Source organism: Mustela putorius, unplaced genomic scaffold (genome assembly GCF_011764305.1).
Source record: "Mustela putorius furo isolate JIRA1106 unplaced genomic scaffold, ASM1176430v1.1 tig00003859_pilon_pilon_pilon, whole genome shotgun sequence".
Classification (NCBI taxonomy): Eukaryota; Metazoa; Chordata; class Mammalia; order Carnivora; family Mustelidae; genus Mustela; species Mustela putorius.
In genome coordinates, this window is record NW_025422011.1 from 13055987 (window position 1) to 13077569 (window position 21583).

A 21583-nucleotide genomic window follows, 5' to 3' on the forward strand; every position below is an offset into this window, starting at 1 on the left:
GTACTAGATGGACACGAGGGGTCTTCCCGAACAGCCCCGTGTTCTCAAGTTTGCCCGGTCAGCGATAAGAGAGAACAGATAGTAGGCATTGGCCTCACACAGTAGTCAGGCAGCATCAGAGTCAGACACTTCATCAGTTGCTCGCTGCACCCCAAGAAATCACCAGTCGGGAACTTCCCTAAGCTAGTTTTTCATGTGCGTGTTCACCCACTTCTACTTTCTCTCCTAGGCGACCCCTCCCTCTCCCATGGCTTAATTACTTTCTCTCCCAGAGGTCACAAATGGGGGGTCAGAAAGACAAACCTGGCCTGGCCACACATGAATTTTATTTAGTCTGCCCAATATTTTTTTTTTAAGTCTGCAGCCGTGTGGGGTCAGCCTGAGTATTTACTTCCCGGCTCCCCACAGGCCCACCACGCCCGAGTATGTTACACCCATCCAGCGTTATGGCTTTCCGTTCCCTGCCTAGACCCTGATTTTAGATTTAATGCAGCATCTTAGCTCCTGTCCCCAGACCCAGCCTCTTTCTGAGCATCAGGCACATATAGCCACATGCCTTTTGAGACAGAATCCAGCTGTGTACTTAATGGGAGACCTGGCCTGTAGTGCAGGGCAGGGTAAACACGAGTGATGTTATTATTCCCGACTCTGCACCTCCTCTCTGGGTCTTGTGGGCACCTCAGCTCCACCTACAGTGTTAAAAACAGAGCCCAGCACTGTCCTCACCTTCACCCCCGGCCTCTCTGTGTTCCCTCTCTCCACAAATGAATCACCAGAAAGTGTGTAAGACTGGAAGCCATCCTGGGCCCTTGTGTCTCCCTCGACGGACCTGGACGTCAGACCTTGTGCAGAATCTCTTTGAGTTCCATTCCGTTTTTTCCATCTCACGACCACCATCCCAGCTCAGGTCACCATCGTCTTTGTCAGGCCTGTGGTCGTTACTGGATTTTTCTCCTGCAGACATTTTTGTCTTGGTCTGACCCATTGCTCATTTCAAAGCCATGGTGCATCCGGCCATCTGTGTTCTAGACATCTGGGGCTTGTGTTATCGCTGGGATGTGCCTACTACGTCTCTGGCCTCTGGCCTCTGGGTCCTTGCACATGCCGTTCCTCCTCCTGGAGGACTCTTCCCCTTACTGTTCACTTGAATAGTTGCTACAGTTTCTTCATGTCCCACTTCGAAGTCACTTCCTATTCAAGTCTTCTGTGATACGCAGGTCAAGTCAGGGCCCCTGCTCCGAGCTCACCGAGCCCCTGTGCCTTCCCTGGCATGGCACCCCCCACACAGCAGCCTGACTGCATGCTCTCTGGACTAAGGCTACATGAGGGCAGGAGGGGTCATGGTCTGGCTTGTTCCCTGCTCTCTCTTCCAGGCCTAGCACATGCTTGGAACAGAGAAGTGTGCAAAGTTTGCTGAGGAAAGGGAGAGAAAAAGGAGAGCGTGGAAGGGGAACCAGAAAGGAACACCACGAGCACCTCCTTCTTGCTCAACGGAAGACAAGAGCCGATACAGCCCACCTCCAACCCCAGTCTCCTAGAGTTGAGCACTTAAGAGAGCAGGAATTCTCATAATCAGTGCTGTGTCCTCAGTACCTAACAAAGAGCAGGTGTGCCATGGAGGTCATTCTAAGAACTTCTTGACCTAGACGATTGCCCATAGCAGAACCAGTCAGAGAACTACTACTTTTTTTTTGTAAGTATATCTATATGTATATATATTTTTTTAAAATAAAATTCATATTCAGACTTTTTTTAAATAACATTTTTTTCCTTATTTCAAAGGCAAATTGTGTTCATTCTGGAAAATTCACACAAGCCAAAAGAAGGAAAAAGTTAGCCAGAAACTCCCTAGCAGGATGGCTCCTGAAGACTTTTTTGGAGTCCATTCTTTCAGAGTTTTTTCTAGGCCATAAGTATGTCAACCGATAGTTCTTATATGACAAATGAGATCAAATGGTACCTACCGCTCTGTAGTCTGATCTTTTCTCATGGAACAGCTTCTATGTCCGCAAATGAACGTTATCTAATGTCCCCATGAGCAACATCAACAGACGCGCAGGGCAGCTGGAACAGGTACTCACCGTGCCCTCCCTGTGTGGGGTCTGGCAGTTTGTTTCTGTGGACGGTGACTCAGTGAGTGACTTTGTAGTCAAGCCTCTATACCACCCCTGATTGTTCCATTACAGTGAATTTTCCCATTCAGTGTTAATTTTCTCAAGAAAAGAAGATAATAAGCAGGTGAAAATGTTTAGGTCGCAAGTGGGCCTCTTTGGTGGTGGTTGGGGGTAGACTGTAATTTGGCATTATGCTTTTATTTCTGATCCTGTTCAGCCTCCAAGTTTATTTCATGTGCAGCCTCATTTCTAGTCCTCCAACTTAAAAAATAAACAAAGCGCAACCACTGTCCTTTAAAGAGATTATAATCTGATAGCAGAGATGAGAGACATGGTAGCCATTTCTATAAAAAGTGAGTTCTCACTCCCAGAAGTTCCTGGCTCTTCACAATAAGAAGCGAGGATAAAATAGAAATGGTAACGCTAGTAATAGCTCATGTTTAATGAACACTTACTATGTCCAGGAACCGTTCATGTAGCGCACGGTACTGTGTTAAGTGACACGCACTGCTGATTCTCACTGCTAGCCCACGGGGTAGGGGTTACAGTTAGGAACATTCTATTGTTGTGAAAACTGAGGTCCAGGGAGGTGAGCTAACTTGCCCACCTAACTCCGTAACTCGGCTAGCAAATGGTGGCCCTTTGAGGCTAGAGCCCTTCACTCTGGAACACACATCCTTGGGCTGGGAGAGAGGGTCATAAGGCCTGAAATAAGCATTGCGATTCAACTTTCTAGATACTGTGGCCTGAGGACCGGCTTGCTGACGTCCCCCATGGTGGGGTTCATGGTGACCAATCAGTGTACCTTCCACACACCCATCGGCTTTCCTCAGGTCCCAGTGGCTGCTTTGGCCGTGGAGAAAGTGGGTCACTCCAGTGTGCATTACCGCTTGGCTCTGTTCCCACCCAAGGCCACCGACGAGAAGCCTTCTGTAAATCACTGTGACCTCAGGGATGGCTTTTTCTTTGGCGACCCCAAGCTGGCCCATTTTGACTCTTTGGCCTGTACCACCGGGTCTTCAGTCCATGTCTTTGTGAATCCAGCCACAAGCAAGCCAACGGGCCTTCCAGAAGACTTCAAGAAGGGCCTGCAGAGGTTAATGAGCCCAGCTTCCATGTGAATCATCTGTACGTGGCATAACGCCCGTCAGAAAATAAAATTCAGATGATTTTCTAAACGAGCTCTTTGGATTCCGTGGCATATCTTATAATTCTTAAAATGACTGTCAGTTAAAAGCTTTTAGGACACAGTCCTCTGGCCCCACCAAAGAAGTCAGGCCAGGGGTAGAGAGCTTTACACAGCGTCTCCCCGAGCCCTCTCAGCCACCCAGCAGGGCCGGTCCGGCTCTTTCTGCCTTTTTCTGGAGAGGAAAAGGAGGTTTGTAGAGTAGAAGCAATGGGTCTGGAGTCATCCCAGTGGGCGAGTCCGTCTGACCCTCGGTCCCCCAGGGGTGCTGTCCACGTGCATCTTTATGGCTAATGTCTTCGCAGCCCGGCCACACACTTCCCTGGTTTGGGATCACTGATCTGACAGGACTTGGTAATAACCATGTGACCTCTATTTTTTTTTTTTTTTTAAGATATGAACTTTAAAAAAACAAAACAAAACAAAAACCCCTGCCTTTCTTCATTGTCCTTAAACAATAAACAAGCCTCTGACAATTTTCTGATCCACAACCTCGGTAGCTCACTCCTGCCATGGGTAGAGGCCCAGAAGGAAGCACCAATACATCCACTGTCTGCTCTGAACGGTGGGAGGCCCCTGCTGTGGCAGACTAATGAAAATGGTTCCCGTGGGCTGTGCCCTGGCTTCCTGATGTGCTTTACAGGCATTGCCTTGATCAATCCCTCTTCCTCTTCTCCAAGGTAGGAATTACTGTTGCCCTTTTTCTGATGTGGTGGTTGAGCGAACAGTGGGAGTAGAGGAAGGAGTTCTAGTCTAACCTGTGCCTCAGTGCAGAGGAAGGAAAACCAGAAGCTGACTCTTTCTGAGCCTCAGTTTCCTCCTCTGGAAGCAAGACCCGGAGTGATGGTTTTTCAGTTGGGTCTCTGGGTGGTTTTTTTTTGAAAGTGTAGAGGCTCTTTTGGTCTGGAAAGTCGTTGCCACTTCCACACAGAGCTTTGGAATGCTGTCACCGTGATAACAACAGTGCTGAGGGCAAGTCCTTTGTCATTTCATCCAGTCAGTTCCCTCAGGTGGTAGATCCGTCTTGAGAAAGCTTCACACAGGGAGAGAATGCGAACTGGCCACCTGGTGTCTGCAGGTCTGGCCTGACTGCAGCCATGTGACCTGCTCAGAAATGAAAAACTTTTCTGTGTGTGTCACTTTTCAGTCCTTGTGGTTCCTGCATGTGCCTTATTTTATGCATCTTTGTGACTACTCTGAGAGCTGGGGATTATTATTATTATTATTATTATTATACATGTCAGAATAGGCCTTTCAGGAGGAAGGTGACCTACTGAGATGACAGAACTGTGTAGCAGAGCTGGAACTCAATCCAGCCAGACCTCTGGACCTGTCTTTCCATGCTACCAGCTCTGCATCTTACCCCAGTGGTCCTGAATTCTCAAATTACACCATGCATAGCCACCAGTTTTTAAAATGGTAGGAATATTAGCAGCGGATTTACCAAGAGGCTCTTTAGCTGGGGGCAACATAGTGGGGTGATTAAGAGAGTGGGGTCCCCCATCAGATGGGGACGTGGATTTGTATCCTGGCCCTGCCATTTCTAACTAGGAGAACATTCTTTGACATGCAACACTGTCACTCCTGACCACACCGGCTTGCCTGTGTTTGACTCTCACCCCGCTGAGCCCCCACACCACAGCTGCCGTGGACGACTGGCCTAGAGAAGCCTCTTTAGACCACTGAGGTGGTAGGGTTGTCTGTTCCCACAGCACAGCCCAGCTTATCCCTCTTTCCTGTGGGTACCAGCCTCATAGGTTGTGACGAGGGTTCCAGGAGAAATGTGTGGAAGAACTTGGCTTAGTGGCTGGTATGGCTATTAGTGTAAGAGAAAAGAAATGTTTTGTGTTCTCGCTACACAAGCACCTTCAAGGTGGGAAGTAACCAAGCCTTATATTCATTTTCTTTCCCACGCCTCAGTGGCTAGATGCACACTGTTTTCTATTTTATTTTATTTTTTTAAAGATTTATGTATTTACTTGAGAGAGAGAGCGTGAGTCGGGGAATGAGCAGAGGCAGAGGAAGAGGGGGAGAGAATCCTTAAGCAGACTCCCCATTGACTGTGGGGCTCCACGCGGAGCTCGATCCCACTACCCTGAGATCATGATCTGAGCCAAAATTGAGTCTGACACTTAACTGAAAGAGCCACCCAGGCACCCCTATTTTCTATTTTATATGAGAAAAATGACAGAGGTACTGAAAACACATGGGATGCCGGGATGCCTCCTACCTAGGGTATGAGGCATTGAGTACCTTGAGGGTACATTGAGCCAGCCTCGGACTGTGGAACTGGCCCGAATTGAGAGTGCAGATGGATTCTGTGCAAAGAGCTCCAAGTTCATGTAAACTGCAGGAGTTTAAGTACCGATGACACAGTCTTTCCCCTGCCCAAGTTTTTAATACTTCAGCGTGAGCCAAAGCAGTGAACATTACAGCGCTCATTGGTTTTTAATGGGAAATTCTAGCATTATAAACTTGTTTTAAGACTCCAGAGAGAGCCAAATCCTAGTTGCATATACTTGGGAGGAAGCCAGACTTTATTATAAAGGTGGCAGAATCAATCTAGAAAGACTTTTAAAAACATCCAGTCAGCCATCCACCACTTAACTCCACAAAATATTTTTGCTGGGCGGCTAACAAGTAGCCGTGTCGCTCTTTTTTTGCTGGGCACCTCTCAGCAGACAGGACTCATGCCTTTGCTAACAAGAAGCAACTACAACAATCCACACAGGTGAAGAAAACCTCCAGGTGTTGCTGATTTCCTAACTAGATTTTTTGTTACACTTGAATTCATTCAAAAACCTATAGTAAGAGACAGGCGGTACAAAATGGGTGTTCATGTTTTGCTTGGACAGATTTTGGCTCCTAGCAATTAATGCTTTGAGTCACATTAAGCATATAAATAATGCTTTGTGACACTACAGTATTTCCCATTACAGATCAATTTTGTAGCATTTGTCCATAATCTGACTTGAAATGTTACCTAGGAACAAAATATGTTTTCCTTGAAACAGTCAGACCCTATTAGAAATCTAAGGCTTTACAAATCACCATGTTAACAGTTATGTCCCCTAGCTAAGGTTTTTGTTCTTTAAATAGTGTTAAATTCAGCCCCAGAAGCACTAGTCTCTGTGAGGGTTCTCTTCTTATGTGCACTGACTTGAAAGGAAGAATTTAGTGTTCAAAATATATTTAACATCTTACTATGCATAACTTCATAAATCAACCAGCAATCCCTTTGGGGGTAAAAATAATGTTAGCACCTTTTACAAGTGTTATGCTTCTAATTAGGTTACAAGATATTATTTTCTCATTTTCCAAAAGACAGGTTTTCATTACCAAAAAAAAAAAAAAAAAAAAGAAATAAAGAAAAAAAGAAAAAAAAAGGTGTCAGCCTCGTTCTGGGTAAGAGGAGTTATTCTCCTTCCCGGACCATATAATCATACACCGTGGGTGAGCAAAGAAATAAAGGGGATATGTATCAGCTCTGAAAGTTGGAGCAGTAAGGCTTAGTGCTACCCAGTGGAGATCTGGGGCTGGGAGCACCTGGGTTTGATCCCAGCTCTGCCATTTAATCATTGTGGAGTCAGGCAAATTACTTAACTTCTCACTCAGCAAATGTGAGCTATTTTTTAATTATTTACACACTTTTCCCCCGGGAAGAACATTCTCTCTGATGAAAGCTAACAACCTCTCATCCGTCCAGCGGGTAGTTACGGAGCACCTATTACAGATTAGGCTCTCCTCCTCTTGGTCCTGGACAACGGCAGTAGAGAAGACAGACCAGACCATTGCTCTCCCATTGCATTTTGGGGAAGATGGACAGTATACAAACAAGAAGACATCAAACGGTACAGTGGGCTGCAGGTACCCCCCGCCCCCCCAAAAGACAGGTCTACCTCCTAACCCCTGGAACCTGTGACTGTGACCTTAACTTGGAAAACCAGATTTAAGGAAGGATCTTGAGATGAGGGGGTTAGCATGCTGGATTATCAAGGTGGACCCTACATCCAATGACAAGTGTCCTCGTAAGTCACACAGAGAAGACAGAAAGAAAAGGCCATGAGACGGAGGCAAAGAGGGGGGTGATGAGCCACAGCCAGTGAACAGCTGGGGCCACCAGAATCTGGAAGCAGCAAGAAAGGATCTTTCCCAAGAGCCCCCCAGGGGGTTAAGCCTTGCCTACACCTTTGTTTCAGACTCTGGCCTCAAGAACTGGGGAAGACTTAAGTTTCTGTTGTTGTAAGCCTCCTGATGTAATTTGGACATCAACCCTAGGAAACAGTGGCTTAAATGTGTACCAAGAAGAGAACAGGGAAATGAGACAAAATACAAACAGGGACTCAAATGGGACCACCATAGATGATGGGAACGTGGGAGGCCCCCTTGTGGAGGCACCATCCGAGTTCCCTGAGGACGCGGGAGATGGGTGTTTGGATCTCCCGGACAGCAAGTGCGAAGGGCTCAAGCTGGGAATGACCTTGCTGTGCTGGAAGACTAGAAAGTCCGTCGCTACGGGAGGTGGAGGGGAGAGCGGTAAGGAGATGCTGATACAGGAAGGGCCCAGAGCCTGTAGGGCCTTGTAGGCCTTGAAACCGGTCCAAGAGAGACTTACAGTTAAAATGACTGGCAAATGCCCCTACTAGCAGAGAAAGAAGGAAGTTATGCACTTGTTACATAGGTAAAGGTGAGCATAATCTAAACATTTTTGTAGTCAGATTATAAACGGAGCCTTTATCATCTTAATGAATATAATCCTATCCCACTGTTAATTCTATATGAACAAGAATGTCACAAATAGTACGTCAGAGGTCAAACACCACAGCACACAGTAGAAAATCCTCAGTGGGATCCTTTATTTTGTTCACTATTTATAAGGTGAAATTTCAACCTTTAAGAGCTGTTTTCTACCAGTTCAGCCAATGACTTGGAACACCACCTTTTCCTAATTCTCTGGTGTAGCAGTCCCCAGGGCACGTCCAAGGGTCACAGATTCCCCAGGACCAGCAGGAGTGGGTTCCAGGGCTCCACGACACCGGCCTCCCCAGGATCCTACCACTTCATTCCTGTCGGTGATCAGCGAGGAAACAGATTGTACTACTGTTCACTTTTTCAAAGCTCAGACCTACCTCATTTACATGTCAAGAAAATGTTCTCAAGTATAATAAAATGTTCATCATTTTCCTGGAGTTCTTCGAAGGCCTGACTTTCTTTCTTCCCTACGGCTAAACTTCCTTTCTTTTTCACATTATCTTTCTTGATTGCTGCTTATTGTAAAAACAAACAAACAAACCAAAAAAAAAACCACCACAAAGATATGGATTTGTTGTGCACATTAGCAGGTCTGTACAGAAAAATGCACAGAGGTTTTATATACCATTTACAGTGACAGCTCAGAGTATAAGGTCAAGAAGGAAGACTCGGGAATATTAGACGTGCTCTGAAATAAGCCTGCAGAGGGGGGACACCACTGTAGCTTCACCAGATGTTTCCCTCACCCGCTGTTCAACAGTGGCAGACCCAAAAACTGTGCAGTTAAAATACACAGCAGTCGCTCCATGTCCTGTCCCCCAGCCCCCCAACTTCTGAATCTGGGGCTCTTTCACATTCTCTTGCTCTTTCATTTATGTTTAACGGAAAAACTACCAAATCATGTTTTAGCAATTATCCCCATAGAGTGTCGCGACTGACCAAGATTTTAATGTGTTTGCGGAGAAGTCTTACTGAAACGAGCGCGATGACTATTTTCCAGGAAACAGTGAGTGAAAAATCATTTTAACCCCAATCTGAGGTCAGAAACTTGCTTTTTGGGGGTCCCCAACTGCTGTAAGCGAGACACCTGGAGCAAACCCTCCAAGACAATGAGAGAAAGCCTGTGACAGTCTGCTGTATGCACCATGGGAGGAGGTATCAAAGTTCATCGTGGTTTTTTGTGAGATCTTCCCCGTAATTGGTAGCCTGGCTCCCGACGAACATGTTCCAGTTCTCCAATATCTCCTCTTTAGTTAGCTTTTCATCCTGCAAGAGAGAGGAAAGATCTGTCACAGAAGTTCTGGTAACTCTGAGGAACGGTTCAGCGTGAAACTCCCCTAATTTCATGGATTCTCAACATTTAAAATAGCACATGTCATAATTAAGAGAAGCTGCCAGGCACCCCCTTCACCCACCGTCACCACCCTGCAAAAACCAGACCGCGGTGAGAATCTGGTTACGTCTACAAGCAGTGCTGGCTTTCCCAAAACAGGCCCTGAAGAAGAGATCCACTCCCCTTTTATGGCCTGACTACGGAACTTGCCTGTCTCCCAAGAACGTGGAACAGCGATCGAACTGGGAAGAGGCAGGGCTTCTTTCTAAATCTCATTTATTTATGTGGGTATTTATCAAAAGATGCTCAAGGGCTGGGTGTCTGAGCCAGCAGGACGAGCTTGCTTGGGAATGTCTGGGATGTCATGGGATGGGCACCCTTGTGCCTGACACATTACAGATGTTTGCTAAGTGTCTGCTGACCCAACTGACAGGATGAACAAACCGGTCCTCGGACAACTCAGGGTACAACTCTGAAATCCATGCCCGGCCCACAGCCAAAGAAGTGACGGTTTCTGCAATCCTTAGGGGAGGGAATTAAGTCTGTGGCCCTTAGCGGACTATCCAGAACTGTTTGGGCCTCTAATGAGTTCACCGTGGGTTATCACGGTATTGGCTTAATCTCCCAAGTCTCCAGTGTAGGGCAAATATGAGAGAAGTCGATAAGGACACGGCTGCGTGGGCCACGGGCCAATGCTATCACCAAAGAAGCAAACAGAACCCATCTTGTGTAAACGGTCTCCCTTCAAGGAATGACTCCAGGAGAACGTGAACTACCTTGTCTTTGTCTGATTCATACACCAGGTGCCTGGCCTCGGCCTGAGCATGGTCGTAGTCCTGAGGGAGGATCCAGTGGCGAATCTCCTCTTTGTCCAACTTCCCGTCCTTGTTCAGATCCCGGAACTCATTAAACTGCTCCCGTTCCGACAGAACCCAGTCTGGCTCGGGGCCGTTCTCCTCGTGGGAAAACATATCCGCTGGAAGGGAAGCGGGTTCTCGGTTAGCAGGACAAACGGGAAGGCAAGTCAAGGAAAACCTGAGCTGCTGAGGTTTTGGAAAGATGATGGGGCCCATCGGGACTCCTCACCCAAATGTCTGGCGGGCAGTGTCTGCAGGATAATGACGTAGTGACTTAGCCGCCGTACAGGCCACCTCATGGAACAGAGAGAAAACGGAGCTCAGGAGCCAGAAGATGAATCCTGGCTCGTGCCTTAGTTCAGTGACCAGGATTAAGTTACTTAATTCAGTGAGTCTTAAGTTGCCTTGTCTGTAACTTGGAGGTAGTGATTTACAAATCAGAGTTTCTATGAAGATTAAGAGGATCCTCTCCGTGAAAAAAACTCTACAAGCCAAACTGGCACTATGTGGGTGAAAAAACAGTAATAAAGACCAACATCAAGCACTTCCTATGGCCCAGATAGTATATATAAAATACTTTACACATTTTTTGTTGTTGTTGTTTAACTTTCATAATAATTCTAAAAGTAGCTACTGTTACTGTTCCCATTTTATAGATGAAAACACTGAGGCACAGCCTTAACCCAAGGACCCACAGCTAGTATGAGCTCGAGGCTACATGGGAACAGAGCCGCTCTGCTCTCGCCCCTGGTCTCAACCATTTATTCCTACTGTTGTTTATATCATCTCCAAAGGGCTTCCCCAGAAGCCCTTATAACAATTCTCTAAGATGAATTATTATATTTTATGAAATGACTGGGAAAGGAAAAAAAAAATCTAAGTACATTGCTTGCTAAGTCACTAGCTCTCCTTTGAAAAGACAGATACCCTGTGCGCAGTTTTCTCTTTAATGGAAACACAGCTTGGAAATGCCAAGTGGTAGGGAGAGTGCGTAGTGAATGAAGGAAAAAGAGAGGCAAGACCCTTGGTTCTGCTACAAGGCAGAGCCACACCTGGCACTGCAGACTGTTTTAGAGCAAGGCTGTCACATTTATTAGCTACCTTGGGCTTCATCAAGTCCCACATGCATGTGTGCTGTGTATTCCCATTTTCTGGATGAGAAAACCGAGGCTTATCAATATGCCGTGACTCCCACAGGGTCGCACAGCTACTAAGTGGAGAAGCCAGGACTCCCAAGCCCGGTGCTCTTCCCACCACACCAGATCACCACCGGTTTTCTGCTCACTCCCAGCAGAAAACAAGGCTCCTCCGTAAATGAAGTCACTTGTTGGGCAAGTCCACACGTCGGGCCTCCCCTCTGCCTGCGAGCCACTCAGAATTGTGTTTTCAAGCACCATGCCCCGCACCTCCGTCCCTCCCCGGTGTCAAGAATGGAGTGTTTCTTTCAGGCAGAGCCCCTCAGAGTTTTGCCCCTGACTTTGCACCGGTTCAATGCAGAGTTCAGGAGGGCCAGGAAGAGCACACACTTTTAATCAAAAGGGTGACATGGCTTGTTTCAACGCGTCAGCCTTTTCTAATTCCATCACCACCATCAAGGCGAGGCGTCCGCAGCTCTGAGCTGTCCCTAGCTCGCACCCCGGGCACAGGGAAAGCTCCACGGCTTGCACCCACGAGGGGCCTGTCAGTATGTTATTCTCTGGAGGTAGTGCCACCGAGATCGCTTTAATTACCACGGCGAGAGCGAACGGTCTGTTCCACACACCCGCGGACAGCGCTCGGGCCTTCCGATCAAAGATCACCTCTGCTTAGTATATGTGCTGCTGAAGCGAGCACAAAGATCACCTCTGCTTAGAAGAAACTTTGCTCGTCATTACAGAAGGCACGATTCTCGGGCCTAGGGTGGCCAAGCAACGCAACCATGGACCAGGGACCAACGGCAACGTGTGCGTTGGTCTTGTGCCAAAAGGTAATTAACTGCCTCTATTAACAGTGGGCACGAAGATTATATGCATCCCATCCGTCAGATGACTTTCCAGCATTTACTTTATCAACACTTGGGAGTACTAGAGTCGCCAGGGGAGGGCACCTGCTTTAGGGAGCCCTGTACCAGAGCACCCACGTGACCGCGGTGAGGATGAAATGGAAAGTTCCAGTTGGCCTGCCCCAGTCCTCTATGCTGGGAGGCCTACCGGCTGCTCGGAAGGGCTCTAACCAGCAAGGCAGCTTCTGACCCAGCTGCATGAATTTGACTCCCACTCCCGCAGTGCCCAGTACCAGAAAAACCCACTTCCTGACGCTTCAATGGAAGCCACCGGGGCAAAAGGCGGGTTGCGGTACTCCCAATGAAAGCATCAAAAACCAGAGGCACAGGATGACCAAGCGTGGGGCAGCTGTGCCCTCTGTAGAAGGAGTCACCTCTCTAAGGAGAAGGCCCTTCCTGCAGATGCCTGGGCCTGTAAACATCCCGGCTCCACCTGCTCAGTGCCTCGAGGCCCCACGGACCCACCGTCTGCCTTTGGGGTCTTTCCCCTGACCCAGTCTGCTCTGGCCTCACTGGAAACCTGTGGGATTTCCATGCCCATTTTGCAAAGGTAAAACCAGACAGGGGAGTGGGGGCCACCTGTCGGAGCCATGGGGCCTGCTGTTGGCCCCTGGGTGAGGTCTCCCAAGTGCATCCCAGATGCTGTACCCTGGGACTGGTGTGACAAGTCCCTCTCCAGTGGGAGGGCATAGGAGTGACAACTTCAGACTTGCAGCTGTTGCTAAAAGAGATGTGCACGGAAAGCAGTTTGAGATGTGGGTGGAGTAATGGTGTCCCTTGGCATGTCCGAGGACGGCCTAGCAAGACCCCAGGCCACACTTACCAATATACTCATCTTGATCCACAAACCCGTCCCCATTCTTGTCAATGTCCTCCAGGGTTTCCTAGGAAGCAAAGGGCAATAGAGAAGGCAAGTTGGAGGCGTGCTCTAAGTAAATCTGAGAATTCTACCTACTGTCCTTCTCTGTCTGGCTTTTATGGCTGAAAGTGCTTGGAAACTTCTGGCTCACCTCCTTACCTCCCAGGGCAGTAGTTTCTTACCTGTGAAAAATAGGTAGTGGCTTCTGTTAGTCCTTCTTCTTCCCCCAACTTTAAGAGCAGAACACTCTCTTCAAATGCAAAAGCCCAGAGGGACTCCGATTTTTATCAAGAAGCCCTGCCAGGCCAACCATGCCCACCAGCCCGCCAAATCATCCCCTGGGGTACTGTGAGGAACCCAGCTTGAGAACCACTGGACCGGGTAATCACAAACAGTAGATTCCAGGGTCGAGTGGATGATGAAGACTAAGTGGATGTCATAAAAATATGAAACAATAGGCAATTAAGACATAAAAGTATATTATACTTTTGGACATATATGTGCTACACTTTGTGCATTTGACTTCTTAATTAGGTTTATTGCTCGGGTGAGTAATTAAATGACTCTCCTTTGTCAGATGCATCCTGGGCTGAAGCGAACAGCCAACCTGAGAGCAGGGAGCCAGTCCAGAGGCACGTAATGCACTTATAGACAATTCCCCCATCTTCACGGTCCCCTGGCAAAGTAGCTATCGCCACATGGATGGTGGGTGATAGAAAGAAATGATGCTGAGAGCCACTGCCCAGTCCTTGGTGTCACGGTGATCACGAGAGGGAAGCATGAGGCAAGAGGGGACTCCATCCACCAGCTGGGCAACTAAAATAGTCCAGAGCTAATTAGGAACAACAAACCCTAGCCCCTTGTTTCCCAGCATCGAAGCAGTTAGAACTGGCCTGGGCACCTGCTCAAGAAATAGGTGATGGCATTTATTTTACTGTCACGGAAAATGAAGACGTTTGGGACCCCACCAGACACTCTGGAATGCCCATTCACACCCCACCCCGAGCCTTGGTCAGACACACGTACCCTCCCAAGCCCCACTCCTAAGAGAAGCATCCTTCCAGCCAGTTTTAAATCCCCCTGTGGTTTAACAATCACTTTCAAGTTTCAAGTAACAAACCACTTTCAAGTGGTTTAACAAGACACTTTCAGTGTCTTTTTCTAGTTCCCGCAAGGCTGAAAAATGGGACATAGACTAGCTAGTGGATCACTGAACCCATCTGCTCTTTCCTGGCACACATCTAAACTGTATCTCCCTGCCTCATCCTATCCAGAAGGAGCCCGTGGAAGGTAAAAGGGAGGGACAATCTTGGCCACAAGAGTAATAGCAGACTGTTGCCTTCTCTTCATTCCCCTTCTTTTCCTTTGTCTCCCGGCTGGTTGTTCCAGGATGACCAGGAAGTCACGAGATGGCAGCGTGTCTGGGTGTATGGTGTCTGGGTATCTGATAGTACTCGCGGAAGCACCCAGAAGGCCCACATGACTCAGACCATCTGCATGGGGCTTGGTAGAAACAAAAATAACCTTTGTTTCCCAAGGCTGGGATTGGGGCTGTTGGTTACAGCGGCTAGGCGACCCTGACTAATCTATCAGGTAGACAAGGATTCCCAACGTAGTCCACTTCAGAGTTCTTTTCCAACTCCCGTCCGGCCAACAAATGCACTCTCTTTGCAAGGAGGGACAAGCTTTTAGTACAGATGAAGCTCTGGTCTTTTCCCAGCTCAGGTTCTTTAATGATCTTACCAAAACCACAATTTCCTTCATATGCTCAAACTCCTCGGGGTGCAGAAAGGCGGTGAACTCCTCCCGAGTAGCTGTCTGGTCACCATCAAGGTCTGCGGCCTTGAACCTTCTCTCATCGCGTGGCAGCATCTTTTTAAAGGTGTGATGATCTGAAGTATCCTGAAACTCTGTGGGGTTTCCTGCAGGATGTATGCAGAAATGTCTGAACTGGGCTGCTACGGAAAGCATTTCCTTCCAGACCACTCATCCTTCTTGCTCAAACAGTACACACGGGACAAAAGGTCCCAAATCCACTGCGTTCTTTGAAACATTTCAGAATGCCTTTATCTGTCCCTTCATTCCCTCCCCTGCAATAATCCAGGCCCCAGCAGTTTACTGGGGGCATTATAGCAAGTGGTTAAGAGTGCTGGCTTTAGGCCACATGGTCATACTTTTCTTTGCAGAACGCTGCTTTCATATCATTGTTCAATCTAGAACACACAAAGCCTCCCCAGTACCCACAACATTCTGTCTAAATGTTTCTGTCTGGCTCTTAAGATCTCCCTTAACCTAACCATGAGTGTGTGCATCTTCGGCTCTCCTCAGACCTATCTCCTAGCTCTCTCTCCCATGCACCCAGTGGGGCCGCACACTGCGCCTGCACACATCCCTCTATCATTCCCCACGAACAAGCATGGCTTCTATCCAAACCTTGTCCACTGCTGAATACACTCCTATCCCTTTGCTTCCCCAGCTGACCCACCTTCCCCTCTTGTCTCTCTCCAAATACATATCCATTCTTCAAGGCCCAACTCTCAGGCCTCCCTCCCCCAGGAAGCCTTCCCTGAGGGCTCCAGCCATTTTTGGTATCTGAAACCAGGCAGCATTTTGAAGCTGTCCCACAGACAGGCTTCATCTCTACTCTGTTCTCTTTGTTCTTTATGCCTCCGAGATCGTAAGCTCAGATTGGGCAGCAACCGAAGTCACATCTCACGATCCTGAAATGATGGCCTGAACCCGAGTCAAGATTCAGATGCTTAACCACGTAAGCCATCCAGGCTAAGTCACTCATTATTGGGCCCTGGACGCCTCCCACGACTCACCACCTACAGCCTCAGTCAGAGTAAGCAGCTCTGTACATTCTTACTAAGCAGAGGAGGGGGCTACACAAGGAGGTTCTGCTGAGGGGGTTGTGACATCTCCCCGAGGCAACAGATGTGTCGACAGAGAGGACAGGCTCGAGTAGGGAGCTTGTTCTGAGGGCCCCAGCTGTGCAAAAAACTCGGGCAGCACCTCTTACCTAGGTAGTAACCATAGGTGGCTTGTTTGTATTCTTCCCAGGAAATCTTATCGTCTTTGTCCCGATCATAATCCTTCCAGACTTTGGCAACGTTATCATAGATGTATCTTTTCTGCACTCGTTTGATCCACGTTTTCAGCTCCTCAGTGGTAACAAAGCTGTCCCCATCACTGTCAATCCGATCAACAATCTTCCTGCAGTTAAAAAAAAAGCCAACACCAAACCCTCAAGTCTATTTTCAAGACTTAACATGATCCTGATCCAGAAAAAGATCAAACACCATAGAATCTAAAATGCATAAACAACTGAAGTAAAATCAATGATCTGATCGTGCTGGGAGGTATCTTAAAGTTTATCTTTTCTGAAGATAATACTCCTCTCCCAACCCAGTGCCAATGGCAGACACGACCAGGGTGGGCCATGGCCTCTGTCCTGATAAGCCCAGATGTGCCTCAGAATCCTTCTCAACACAGTGCCCTGCAGCTGGACAACTGATCAGAGCTGATTTGTAAGATGAAACCTAGCAGTCCTCTCCAGGTGCATTCTAGCCCCCTCTCTTTAGAGTGATGGCACCGAGGCTGAGGGAAATGAGATGACTTTTCCGAGATCACACGGCTAGTATGTGCTATGACCGCGTAACCGGGCTCTAGGGCCAGTGCAAAAAAACAAACAACAACAACTTGAAGCGTAAAGCAGAAGGAGACCAGACCTTGTCAGTCAAAGCCTAAGACGTCAGGGGTGAAAGAGCCTTCACGGCACGGAAACTATTCAAGAAATTTGACCAGCTGAGCACCCGCAGGAGCCCACACCCCTGTCCTCAGGGTACAGATGCCTCTGTCCAGTGGCGTCACCTGTTCCACAGCTGGCCCCCAGTCCAGTGACTGCCCGTGCAACTCTACTGAGGTACCCCAAGCCCGAGTCCAGAACAAACTTCAGGTCGGGAACTCCCCAGTGTCCACCTCTAGGCCCGAGGGTCCCAAGAGAAAGAAGCTGTCCCTGTGGGGAACTTCAAGGACACCCACAAGCTATTTCTAATGCTTAAAAAAGTCTGACTCCATTCACCTGGGATGGGGTCACCCAGGCTAATTAGCGATTAGGTTCTTTGCTTTGTGCTGTAGCCTGTCACCTCACTGGTAAAACTTTCTTACTGTCAACTGAAGTTCTGACTGACAGCTACTCTTTAATTAATTAGAAATGGGGGATGAATTCATTAATACGTGTAAAGTCTCCATCGTCTACCTGAGTCTGGGTAGGGAGCTGCTCCTCTTAACTCAGGAAAACGTAAGCACTCTCAACAGCTTCCAGGTGTCCCCTCCTCAGCGGCCATTTTAACAGGTCACAAGACTGACAAAGCCTCGAGGCTTCCTTCCAGGGAACCACAGCCCCTCGGAGTCTCAATTTATAGTCAGTCTCCCCGACTATAGTCAGTCTCCCCTCACCCAGCGAGGAACAGAGCGAGCAGAGACCCCTGGCAGGGCCTCGGGCAAACCTGGAGATGTGCTGCGGCCACTTGCAAGGCTGGCCATCTCCACTCCAGACACTGCCTAACACGTGGGAATAAAAGTCGACCGTGTCAAGAGAAACTAGGAATCAGGGTCTGCATGTGACATCACTTGGATGGTACTCAACGTTTTCTCCAAGACCATGCAGCATGTCTGCGACTGCATGTGGCCCCTGGGCCTCCACTTTGCAGCTCCCCGGCCTACGTGTCTCCAGTGGCTTTAGGACAGGTCCCCTTTTCAGAATCTAACATCAGGCAGTGATTGCCCGGATCCAGCCACACTCCCCCTCAGCAGCCCAAGCTCGGTGGGTGCAGGGGACAGGGAGGTGGCTGTTCCTGTTCCAGTCTGTCCCAGGCGGCACCCACCGCTCCCAAGCCCTCCCCTCTAGCCTAGATTTACCTGACCGATGAGTGGTGTGTCCAGTCCCCATCCGGTGGTTCAGGCCGCAGACCGGCTGGGTTCCCTCCTCTTCCCCACCCCCACGCTAAGCCAAGAGCAAGCACGCACAGTTCTACCTCCCACTTGTGTCTGGATTCACCCTCTCCTGCCCTCGGGACAGGCTGGGCCTGCTTCAGGCCCTCATGGACACTGCCCTGTCCCTGGTTTCTCCATCCATGCCTCGGTCACGTTCTCTGTCCTGCTGCTGGTCTCGTGTTCCTAACAAGTTTTGAGGATGCTCACGTTTTGATCATGTACAGAGTAATGTCCAGTCTCCATCTCACAGAGACCCTTTCTGCTCTGCCCTGTCCCTTTACTGCCCCACTACTCCTCACCCCCAGGACAGGTCTCAACACCTTTGTGAGCAGGTCGTTTTCACTTCAGGAAAGCCTCGCTCTGCTGGTACCCCCAGCAAACTCTGACCATCCCGCTGGTTCTGATCAGATGGCGTCCCCAGGCCCCTAGGCCCGTCTGGAACCTGCAGCCCTAAGGGCTCCTTCTCCCGATTGTGGTCACCGTGGTTTGTACGTGGCACCATCACAGCAGTTACACGCAGTGTCTGCTTGTGTCTCTCTCCTCTACTCCTGACAGTAAGGACTTGGAGGCCTAGCGTACAAGGTCTTAACTTTGTATCTGCCTGGTACCTAACAAGGTGCCTGGCACACAGCAGCCATTCAAACGTTTGCTGCATGACTAAATGAGTGACGTGGGGGTATGCCCAAAGGGACCAAGTGCAGACGGACCACCTACACTAGTTCTCACCACTAGGCTTGCCTGTCATGATGAAGGCACTAAAACCGGAAGCTGTTAGGACAGCAAACTACAGAGTTCCCTACTCCACATCCCAAAACCTGTCCTCCTGCTCTCTGGTGGCAGTGCTGCAAATGGCGGCCTCTCAGGGTCCCAGAAGAAATCAGTTACCAAGTGCTTCAAAGCAATACAATAGACCGAACCCATCAATGGCCCTCATTGTTAAGTGCCAGACAAGAAGAGAAACTACTTCTCTGCAAAATAAAAGGTGATTGTTTGAGGATGACTTTGAAGTTCAAAGATCCTTTTATCTTAGAAGGCAGCTGGTGCACCTACACAATAGGTATAATTTAGCCTCCTATTTTAACCAAGCACATTGGCCTTTGGTAGCACTGGCAGCACAGGGATGGCTATGTTCTTTTTCATGTAGCAGGACAAGAAGATCCTCCACCCCCAGGAAGCAAGTTCCGGGAGGCCTGGTGCCCAGTAGGCCAGGCTAACGGGAGCCCCCACCCCACCCCAACACACACACCAGAGCAGCCTAGCCTCCACCTGGTACCAGGTCTTGGGGCTGATTGCTCAGTGGAAGGGTTCCCAGGTGCCTTTGCACAAGCCCAACGGTATCCCCAGGGGACCTAGAGAGAGAGAGAATGCAGTAATGTACCAAAGTTTTGTGTTCCAGGTTTGGCTCCTGATTCAACTGCCTTCACCAGTGAAATCCACAATCTGCCACCAAACCCGCCAGCTTTTTGCCCTCCTTGCCAAAGGACTGGGTGCCTCCGCAGACAACTGCAGGAAACATAAACTGGGGGACCAGTTTCCACTCTCACTTCCCACTCCCTATCCCCTAATGCCCCTCTTCTCTTGAGAGGATCTTTATACCCCTATTTCTGCTATTCCTACTATTAGCCAGATGGCAAGAACATCTCTGCCCCCGCCCAGAAATCAAGCCTCTCCTTCATCTGCCCCTCAATCTTTTATCCATTTCTGTTTATCCTGGAGACCTTCTTAGCAGTGCCACTAACCCTAAACCCCGGGGAATGGCGGGGTGGGGGGAGAAGAAGGAAACTGGGAGGGTGGGGAAGAGCTCATGTCACTAAAATGCCACGGCGCACAAACTCTTTTGAACACCCTCCGCCCTCCCTTCTGATGCAACCGAGGGTAGGGGGCGGGCCCTGACCGCCTTGGCTCCCGCGGCCGCTGCCACGTTCTTGCCTCCCCGCGGGAAACCTCCCCGGCTCGGGCGCGGTGGCCGTGTCCACGCCGCGGTCCCGGCACCCCCGGGCAACTCCGCGCGAGCCCGCCGGCCGCGCCCGCCGGTCCCCGCCCTCCGACCGCGCACCCGATTTCGCTTTCGCTTTGCGGCGCAAGTCCCGCGTGGCGGCCGCCCGGGTGTCCCCGCGGGCACCTGCGACGCCCCCCGAGCGCGGCCCGGACCGCGGCCTTACCCCAGCCTCTCCTTGCTCTCCTCCGAGGTGAGCTGGTCGAAGGTCTTGGAGTCTTCTTTGCCCAGGAAGGCCTCGTGGTCGTACTGGAAGCTCTGGTTGTCCTCGGGCGGCCGCTCGCCCAGCTCCGAGTCGGGCCGCACCACGCGCTCCTTGCGCACGGTGGGCTTGGCCCGCAGCGCCCGGGGCGCCAGCGCCAGCGCCAGCAGCAGCCCCAGGGCGAGCCCCAGGAGGCGGTCGCGGCCGCCACGCGCCATCGTCAGGGCAGGAGAGCGGCCCGCGGGGAGGCACCGAGCGAGCGAAGAGGACGGCGACTCGGAATGGGGGCTCCCAGCGCGGCGGCGGCGGCGGCGGCGGCGGCGGGGGAGGGGACGGGCCCGCCCCGCGCCGGAGAGAAGGGGCGCGCCCCGGGCCGCGGGCAGGGAAGCTTCGGGCAGCCCGGCTCACGCGCCCATTGGCCGCGGGGCTGCTGGGGGGAGGCCGGGGCAGCCGAGCCACGTCGCCAGCCCGGGTGGTGGGCGCGGGGCTCGGGTTTCGCCTCGGCCCCTCCCAGCGATCTGGTTGCGAGGGGCGGGCCCAGGCGTACTGGGCTGGGGACTGGAGGGCTCTTAGGAAGACGGGCAAGAAGTTCTTTGTCAAGCAACAGATGTTCGGGATAAAATTCTCCCTCTCTTCTCCCAGTTCCGGAGAATGAACGGAGGGAGGGAGGAAGGCGCTGCCCCTCCCCAGCTTCCAGCGGGGCGCCCGAATCCCAGTCCTGGACCCCGTCCCAAGATTTGCTCCTACAGCGAATTCAACCCCACTTACCCAAACTTGGGAGTTTGGTAACAAACACAAGAGACTGGAAAGAAACCAGGGTGGCCGAGGTCCCCTAGAAACAAGGGTCGCAAACCCAAGTGTCGAGGAGGGCCAAGCAAGTGGCTTCAGTATGACGGGGGCCAACTAAACTGAGCAGTCCTGCGCGTTCCAGCTGCCACGAGTGCAAGGCCCCAAACTGGGAGATAGTTCCGCTTCCCAAAAGAAATCAGAATTTCAGATGTCCGATGTTTTCACTTTTGAACGATGGCAACTCATTTTACAAAACACCGAGTGATTTAAACAAATCTTGTCTGTACATTAAATGCAGAGTAATGCTACCAACATTGGGAAGCTCTGCAGAACTTTGTGCAATCATGGAAATGCTCTCCATCTGGGCTGTCCTGTGGTGGTTATTGAACACTTCGTGTGTAGCTACTGTTACTAAGCCTTTGAAATTTTAATTTAAATTTAGACTTAAATAGCTAC

The 21583-nt window shown here is 50.0% G+C and overlaps 2 protein-coding genes across 2 annotated transcripts in view; one reads left to right on the forward strand and one right to left on the reverse strand.

Moving 5' to 3' along the window:
- LOC101670138 overlaps positions 1 to 3295 on the forward strand; it is a 206565-nt gene extending 203270 nt beyond the window's left edge. The window contains exon 5 of the mRNA XM_004755921.3: positions 2851 to 3295. Coding sequence (XP_004755978.2) covers positions 2851 to 3235 — 385 coding nt within the window. The 3' untranslated portion in view covers positions 3236 to 3295. The remainder of the gene's footprint in view (positions 1 to 2850) is intronic.
- Positions 3296 to 8127: 4832 nt separating this feature from the next.
- On the reverse strand, positions 8128 to 20670 carry RCN1 (reticulocalbin 1). Its single transcript, XM_004755919.2, has 6 exons — positions 20303 to 20670; positions 16165 to 16358; positions 14886 to 15064; positions 13107 to 13167; positions 10162 to 10361; positions 8128 to 9318 (listed from the first exon to the last, which is right to left on the reverse strand). Exons 1-6 carry the CDS (start codon positions 20554 to 20556, stop codon positions 9211 to 9213), a joined length of 996 nt encoding a protein of 331 aa, XP_004755976.1. The 5' UTR covers positions 20557 to 20670; the 3' UTR covers positions 8128 to 9210.
- Positions 20671 to 21583: the final 913 nt, after the last annotated feature.

Bases quoted from the DNA above. Each gene is read 5' to 3' on its own strand.
- RCN1 (XM_004755919.2), bottom strand. From the start codon at position 20,556: ATGGCGCGTGGCGGCCGCGACCGCCTCCTGGGGCTCGCCCTGGGGCTG. The intron at 16,359-20,302 runs GTAAGGCCGCGG...TTTTAACTGCAG, and splicing joins GAGAGCAAGGAGAGGCTGGG to GAAGATTGTTGATCGGATTG. The intron at 13,168-14,885 runs GTAAGATCATTA...TTTGCTTCCTAG, and splicing joins TGAAGGAAATTGTGGTTTTG to GAAACCCTGGAGGACATTGA.